This window comes from Pelecanus crispus, chromosome 24 (genome assembly GCF_030463565.1).
Source record: "Pelecanus crispus isolate bPelCri1 chromosome 24, bPelCri1.pri, whole genome shotgun sequence".
NCBI classification, from domain to species: domain Eukaryota; kingdom Metazoa; phylum Chordata; class Aves; order Pelecaniformes; family Pelecanidae; genus Pelecanus; species Pelecanus crispus.
Genome location: NC_134666.1, coordinates 1,075,554 through 1,084,037, shown reverse-complemented (window position 1 = coordinate 1,084,037; position 8,484 = coordinate 1,075,554). Strand labels below are relative to the sequence as shown.

The 8,484-nt window shown below is 60.7% G+C and overlaps 1 protein-coding gene across 1 annotated transcript; it reads right to left on the bottom strand.

The window, feature by feature from the left end:
* Window positions 1–2,219: 2,219 nt before the first annotated feature.
* Window positions 2,220–5,604, bottom strand: LOC142595909 (ADP-ribosylhydrolase ARH1-like). Its single transcript, XM_075724761.1, has 7 exons — window positions 5,594–5,604; window positions 5,297–5,520; window positions 4,178–4,276; window positions 4,002–4,107; window positions 3,184–3,263; window positions 2,929–3,112; window positions 2,220–2,592 (listed from the first exon to the last, which is right to left on the bottom strand). The coding sequence occupies exons 1-7, from the start codon at window positions 5,602–5,604 to the stop codon at window positions 2,220–2,222; spliced, it is 1,077 nt and encodes a 358-aa protein (XP_075580876.1).
* Between the last annotated feature and the right edge of the window lie 2,880 nt (window positions 5,605–8,484).

The following is an 8,484-nucleotide window of genomic DNA, read 5'->3' as shown; positions in this document are numbered from 1 at the left end:
AAGGTCATCACTCCAACCATCACCCCAACACCACTGTGCCCACTAAACCGTGTCCCAAAGTGCCACGTCTACCCACTTTTTGAATGCTTCCAGGGATGGGGACTCCACCACCTCTCTGGGCAGCCTGTTCCAATGCCTGACCACTCTTTCCGTAAAGAAATTTTTCCTAATGTCCAGCCTAAACCTCCCCTGGTGCAGCTTGAGCCCATTTCCTCTCATCCCATCGCTAACTACTTGGGAGAAGAGACCAACACCCCCCTCACTACAGCCTCCTTTCAGGTAGTTGTAGAGAGCGATAAGGTCACCCCTCAGCCTCCTCTTCTCCAGACTAAACAACCCCAGTTTCCTCAGCTGCTCCCCATCAGCCCTTCACCAGCTTCGTTGGCCTTCTCTGGACATGCTCCAGAGGCCCAAAACTGGACACAATATTCAAGGTGTGGCCTCACCAGTGCTGAGTACAGGGGGACAATCGCCTCCCTGCTCCTGCTGGCCACACTATTCCTGATACAAGCCAGGATGCTGTTGGTCTTCTTGGCCACCTGGGCACACTGCTGGCTCATGTTCATCACTCTTGGGGTGGTTAACACTAGTGGCCCATTACCCCTTGGGCCCATTATCCTTGGTGGCTTAACCGTGGGTAACCATCGCTTCTTGGACCTATCACCCTTAGGATGGTTCAACGTTTGGGGGCTCATCACCCCTTGGCCCCACCACTTTTAGGGTGGTTAACCCTGGTGGCCCATCAGCCTCGGGGTTTATTGCACTTGGGATGGTGAAGCCTGGTTTCCCATCACCTCTTGGGCCCATTACCCTTGAGGTGTTTAACCATGGGGGCGCACCGACCCTTGGGCTAATCACCTTTTAGGTTGTTAACTCTGGGGCCCCACTGCCCTGGGTTCCATCACTCTTGGTGTGGTTCACCTCAGGGGATATCACCCTTGGGGTGGTTAGCCCTGGGGACCCAACACCATTTCGGCCTGTCACTTTTGGGTTGGTTAACCCTGTGCGCCAGTCGTCTCACCAGCCCATCACCCATGGGTTGATTAACACTGAGGACTTATCACCCCTAGGCCCCATTATCCTCTGGGTGATTAACCCCTGCGACCACCATCCTTGGGGTGGTTAACCCTGGGGGTCTGTCATCCTTGTTGTCATTAACCTTGGGGGCCCATCAATGCATGGACCCATCACTGTTGGGCTACTTAACCCTCCGGTTCCCACCACCTCTTTGCCCCCATCACCCTTAAGGTGGTAAACCCCAGCTGGCCATGACCCCAAGGGCCCATAACCCTTGGAGTGGTTAACCCTGGGGACCCATCATCCCTTGGGCCCATCACCCTTGGGGTGGTTAACTCTTGGGGCCCGTCAGCCAGGGTACTTATCACCCTTGGGATGGTTTACTATGGGGCACAGCACACATAGGCTTTTTAACCTTGGAAGCCCATCACCATGGGGGTCTATCTCCCAGGGGTTGGTGAACTTGCTTTCCAATCACCTCTTGGGCCTATCACCCTTTGGGTTGTCAACCCCAACCAACCCCAGGGGCCCATCACCCATGGAGTTCTTAACCCTGGGGGCCCATCACATCTTTGGCACATTACCCTTGGAGTGGTTAACCCTGGGGGCCCATCAGTGAGGGGGGCCATCACCCTTGGCTTGGTTAACCTTGAGACCCATCAGTGTCAGTGACAGGACAAGAGGCACAGGGCACAAACCTAGACACAGAGTGACTTGGGAGGACACTTTTTTTACTGTGGGGGTGACTGAGGCTCTTTGGGGAGCTTCTGGGGTCTCTAACCGTGGAAGGATAAAAGGTCACCTGGATGTGGCTATGGTGGTCTCCCTGGCGCTTGCCTGAGCCTCCCAGCACCCCTTGAAGGGCCATGCTTCCCCACAGGGTCTCCCGGGGGCCTTCCTGAGCACCCCAGGACCCTGTGAAGTTCCCTGCAGCCCCCCCAGAGACCCTCCTGAGCTGCCCCAGGACCCTGTGAAGGTCACAGCTGACCCCCAGGGACTCTCCCAAGCCCCCCCCCCGACCCCATGAAGGTCCCAGCTGACGCCCAGGGACCCTCCTGAGCCCCCCAGCATCCCATAAAGGTCCCTGCTGACCCCCAGAGACACTCCCAAGCCCCTCCAGGACCCCATGAAGGTCTCTGCTCCACCCTGGGGACCCACAGGGGCTTTCCCGGGAGGGGGACAGCAGGTGACACAGTGGGGGCTCAGCACCTCCCCCAGGCCAGTGCATGGAGGCGGTGGGCAGCATCGCGCAGCCGCCCACGGTACTCAAGGCAGCAGTGCAGCCCAGGTGGGACAGATGCCAGCCCCCCCCGCAGCCCCCAGCACCCAGCAGCAATGGTCCCCGTCGAATCGCTGTCCCCACCATGCAGCACCCCCCTGGCACACAGGTCCTCCCAGCATCTGCCAGCTGCCAGCAGGGCCTCCAGGGCCACCATGGGTGCGTCATGGCCACTGCGGCCTGGCCACCCCTCCAGTGCCCAGCCCAGGTATGCCGCATCCCGCTCGGCTGGTGACGGAAGGGATGGCACCCGTGGCGGGCCATGACCCTCCAGAAGCCCCCGGGATTCCAGGTACCTGCAAGGACATGGGGACATTGAGGTCACTGGGAACACTGGAGTCATTGAGGACATGGGGACACTGGGGTCACTGGGGATATTGGAGTCACCAGGGACACTGGAGACATGGGGACACTGGTGTCACCAGGGACACTGGTGTCACTGGGGACATTGGGGTCATTGGTGTCACTGGTGACAACGGGGTAACCAGTGACACTGGGGGGCACCGGGCTGCGGCTCTCCAGCGGAGAGCGCTTTGCAGGCACCAGTGACACCAGTGACCCCCTGAGCCCCTCCCACTGTCCTCACCAACCCCTCCCAGTGACCCTATAGAACCCTCCCAGTACCCCCTCACCGGTGCCAGGTGTCCCTGAAGAAGGGCCAGGCGGCAGCATTGTCACCCACGGCCACGCCGGCACCCTCCACGTAGTCCCATGCAAGGGGCAGGACCCGCAGCAGCTCGGCCCCCCAGCGCTCTGGGGGCTCCCCCCGAGCCCCCAAAGCCCCAAAGAGGGCCACCGCCAGAGCGCCGAGGTACCCTGTGGGGACAGGGGTTTCAGAGGCGCCCCAGTGTCCCCTCCTCCCCTGTACCCCAAGGCCTGACACCCACCGGTGGGGTGGTGGTGGGTCATGCGTCCACTCTCGATGCTCACCCGGATCAGCGTCGGCAGCTCCCAGGCATGTGGGTACCTGCATTGGCATCAGCCCTGTCCCCGTCCTCCCCTGTCCCCTCCCTGTCCCCCTATCCCCAGCCTCGTCCCTATCCCCACCATGCCACCCTCGTCTGCACTGTCCTTGTCCCTGCTGTCCCCATCCCCCCTGGCCCCGCCACCTCCATGTCCCCCTCTCATCTGCCCTGTGACCCCTATGTCCCCTCCTCCCTATTGCTGTCCTCTGTCCCTAGGGCTCCCTGTCCCCACTCCCCCAGCTCAGACATCCCCGCCCCCCCCAACCCCACTGTCCCTGGCCTCCCAGCACCAGCACCAGCACCAGCATATCCCCAATCCACGGTCCTTGTCCTCTCCAGCTCCAACACCCGCCATGTCCCCATTCTCCTCTGTGTCCCCATTCCCCCACCTTTTACACCCACCATGTCCCTGTTACCCCATTCCCCATCACCCCATGTCCCCTTCCCTCCAGCTCTGACACCCCCATGTCCCTATCCCCCAAGCTCTGACACCCCCGTGTCCCCATCCCTATGTCCTCCCCATCCCCCCTTGTCCCTGGCTCCCCATGTCCCCACCCCCCCCAGGTCTGACAGCCTTGTGTCCCCAGCCCTGTCCCCTCCGTGTCCCTCTCCCTTCCAGCTCTGACACCCCTGTGTCCCCAGCCCCAACACCCTCCTGTCCCCATCCCTCCCGTCCCCATGTGACCTCCCATGTCCCCATCCCCCCCCACCACTGTCCTTTCCTGTGTCCCTGGCCCTACCTGAGGCCAATGGCCAGGCTACGCATGGCAGCCCCACAGCCAGTGCCGGTGGGGTTGAAGGGGATGCGATAGCCCTCGAGCTCCCCAGGCCGCAGCTGTGAGGTGCCTGGGGGGGTCGGGGGCGTGAGACCCCCTGACACCCTCTGACTCCCCCCAGACCCTCAGACCCCACTCACCCAGCATGCTGGTGGGCCCCGGCTTGCGGCCCTCCATGTCACCCATGGCAGCCACGTAGCGGCGAGCCAGCTCCTGCAGGAGGGGTTCCCCCTCCAGGCCTGGCCGGGGCGGGGGGGGTTACTGAGGACTCCCCCTGGGCTACCCAAACTGGAGGGGAGGGAAAGGCCCCACACACCCCTCAAAACTCAAGGGGGAGACGACACCCCCCATGGACTCCCAAAAGTGGAGGGAAAAGGGGACACCCCCCATGGACCCCCCCAAAACTAAAGGGAAAGGATGACACCCCCCCATGGATGCCTCAGTACTGAAGGGAAAAGGGGACACCACCCATGGGTGCCAACACTGGAGGGGAAGGGTGACATCCCCCATGCACACCCCCAACAGGAGGGGAAGTGGGACAGCATCCACAAACACCCCAAAAGTCAAGAGAAATGGGCAGTCCTCCTGAGCACCCCAAATCGGGTGGGAAAGGGGTAAACACCCCCTCCAGGCCCCCAAAATGGGGAGGGGGAAATGGGGGCATCCCCCAGCACCCAATATGGGAGGAAAAGGAACACAAGTTCCCACAAACTGTGGGGAAAAATAGGACACACCCCCCACCCACGAGGGGAAATGGGGAAAACCCCCCCAATTTTTTTTTTTGGGGGGGGGGGGGGGAAATAGCCTCACTGGAGGCCCTAAAGGGGGGGTGGAATCAGGATGCCCCCAAACCCCCTACAGGGCTGGCTGGGGACCCCAAAAGCCCCTCCCAGGGACCCTCCAGCCTGGGTCAGGTGTATAACAGGGACCCCTGAACCCCCTCAGAAACCCCCCTAAGCAGCTCAGAGGTATAACAGGGAGCCCAAAACCTCCCCAGGGACCCCCCCCATACAGCCCAGGGGCACAAAGGGGACCCCCAACACCACCCCAGACCCCCACCATGCAGCCCAAGGCATACAACAGGGACCTCCAACCCCCGCCCCAGGGAACCCGCATGCAGCCCAGGGGTATAATAGGGACACCCCACCCCCCTGGAACACTCCACTGTGGGCCCTGGGGTACAATGGGGACACCATCCCCTGGGGACCCTCCCCTGCGTCTGTGGGGTGCAATGGAGACCCCTGCGGCCCCCCCCTCACCTGTAGCCAGGCCCTCAGCAGTCGCGAGGTGGAGGACGGTGTCATCACTGACAGGCCACTCGGGGGGCTCAAGGGTGATGGCCTCCAGCCCCCCCAGCTCAGCCAGCTCGGCGTGGATCTGGGGTCCCGAGGTGCAATACTCCCAGCGGCCCCCCCGGTACCCAAGCGCGTCCCCCACCCCGCTCAGCACCATGGCCGCTTCATAAGCTTCCACCGAGGGCACCCTGGGGGAAACAGCGGGGCTTCAGGGGGGAGCCAGCGGTGGGGGGTATGCCGGGAGCCCCCAGAGGCACTCACGTCTCCTCCATTGCGGTAGCAGCTGCGGAAGCCCATCAGGCCCAGGGCATGGGGCCAGCGCTGGCCAGGGGCCCTTAAGGAGGATGAGGACACCCCAGGGGATGGGGGTGGGGATGGGGGCACTGTCCCCATGGCGATGGGGATGAGTGGTGAGGAACCCCAGGGCCTCTGTCCCTGGGGGGTGGCAGGGAGGGAAAAGGCTCCAGGGGGGCCCAAAAGGCACTGGGAGGGGACTGGGGGGCTCCAGGGAGCACCCAGAGGGGCATGGAGGGACATGGATGGGGGCATAGCCAAAGAAGGCTGGGGGACACCCAAGAGGGAGACAGGGGACACCGAAAGGGGCCTGAGGGCTACCCAAAGGGGCATGGAGGCACATGGGAGGGGCATCCAAAGGGGCACATGGGCGGCACCCAAAAGGGCTGGGGGGTACCCAAAGGGGACACCCAGAGTGGACAGAGGCCTCAAAAGAATTTGGGGCACAGAGGGATGGGTTTTAGTAAGCCCTAGGGGAAGGCAGAGACAAGGAGAAAAGGAGCATCTCCAAGGAAGAATGTTTCTGCCAAATATTTTCCCATATTTATTTCACTGGGATGGGGCAAAAACATGGCCCCAAGCCATATTTTGGGGTGCGATCCCCCAAAACTGCTATCGCCTGGGTCCCGCCAGGATGGGGCAGCAATATGCAGCCCTGCTCTGACAACTGGGGTCGGCTCCAACCTAAAATCGCTGTGTTTTGCTATGCAAAAATAGTAAAATTAATGTTTAGTGGTGGGCAGTGAGCGGTCAAAAGATCGTCCTTAAATTTCAGAGTCAAGCAGCAAAGCCTCAGTGCAGGCCCCACGCCAGTCCCAGAAAAGTGCAACTCCTGGCTCCCCAGCATCAGCTTTTCATCTTTGTTTTCGGTCCAAATTATGCCAAACGAGACACAAATCTTTGATCTGTTGCTAAAAATCCTGCTGGGGGCGGGGGGGGCCACAACAGGTGGTTGGTACTAAAATAGGTGAATAATGAGGTTTAAAATTCATTGTCAATTCAGAAAAAAAATTTTTAAAAAATGGTGTACAAAGAATAATTTTGACATATTTTTGTTTGGACATACAGAAATTGCGGTTTCATCCTGCCACACTCCAAAGAGTGTGTTCAGGGCCTAAATAGGAAGCTATGGACCCAGGAAAGGGGCAGGGTACCCCCAAACCCTGCGGGTCAGGCCCGGGACAGGGGCAGCAGATCCACAAACCCTGCAGGTCGTGGACCAGACAGGGACAGGGCACCCCAAACCCCATGGATCAGGACCAGGACTGGTGCAGGGAAAGCCCAAAACTCTGTGGGTCACAGCCACGACAGGAGTAGAGAACACCAAAACCCATGAGTCGGTGCCAGGACTGGGGCAGGACACCCCCAAACTGCACAGGTCAGGGCCAGGACAGGGGCAAGGCACCTCCAAACCCCATGAGTCTCAGCTACAACAGACACAGGGCACCACGAACCTACGGGTGATGGCCGTGAGAAGGCACCCAGGGTCAGAACAAGGGCCAAGAACCACAAAACGCCACGGGTAATGGCCCAGACGGGCACAGGGCACACCAAACCCAGCGGATCAGGTCCAGAACAGGAGCAGGGCACCCCCAAGCCAAGCTGGTCCTGGAAAGAGAGGGGGCCAGAAAACCCCACAGCTCAAGGTTCAGGGGCAGGGATCCCCAAAATACCTCAGATCAGGGCCAGTATAGGGGCAGAGTACCCCCAAACCGCACTTGTAGCGGCCAAGACAGGGGTAGAGAACCCCAAACCTCGCAGGCCAGGGCCATGACAGGGACAAGGCAGCTTGGCATCCCTGTGGGTCGTGGCCAGGTCAGGGGCCCCAGACCCCACGGATCACAGCCAATACAGAGCCCGGGCACCCCGAAAAGACTGTGGATCAGGGCCAGGACAGAGACAGGCAAGCCCAAAAATCCATGGGTCAACCCCAAAACCTCATGGGTCAGGTCCAGGACAGGGACAGGGACAGTGTCGGGGCCAGGACAGAGGCATGGCACCACAAACCCCCTGGGTCAGGGCCAGGAAAGGGGCACAGCACTCCGAAAAATTGCAGGTCAGGGCCAAAACAGGGGCAGGGTACCCCCAAATGTCATGAGTCAGGGAAATGAAAGGGGCAAGGCACTCCCTACCCTACAGGTCTGGGCCAGGTCAGTGGCAGGACACCCCAAACACCTGCAGCCCGCAGAGGACCCCACGCCGGAGCAGGGGGATGTGCCTGAAGGAGGCTGTGACCCCGTGGGAAGTCCACGCTGGAGCAGGCTCCTGGCAGGAGCTGTGGCCCCGTGGAGAGAGGAGCCCAGGTTGGAGCAGGTTTGCTGGCAGGGCTTGTTGCCCCATGGGGGACCCACGCTGGAGCAGTCTGCTCCTGAAGGGCTGCACCCCGTGGAAGGGAACCACGCTGGAGCAGTTCGTGGAGAACTGCAGCTCGTGGGAAGGACCCACGTTGGAGAAGTTTGTGGAGAACTGTCTCCTGTGGGAGGGACCCCACACTGGAGCAGGGGAAGACTGTGAGGAGTCCTTCCCTGCGGAGGAAGGAGCGGCGGAGACAACGCGTGATGAACTGACCATTCCCCATCCCCCCGCGCCACTCGGGGGAAGGAGCAGAGAAACTGGGAGTGAAGTTGAGCCCGGAAAGAAGGGAGGGGTTGGGGGAAGGTGTTTTAAGATTTGGTTTTATTTCTCATTACCCTGCTCTGGTTTGGTTGGCAATAAATTAATTTCCCTGAGTCGACTGTGTCCAGCCCGTGATGGTAATTGCCGAGTGATCTCTCCCTGTCCTTACCTCAACCCATGAGCTTTTTGTCGTATTTTCTCTCCCCCGTCACGCTGAGGAGGGGAGTGATAGAGCGGCTTTG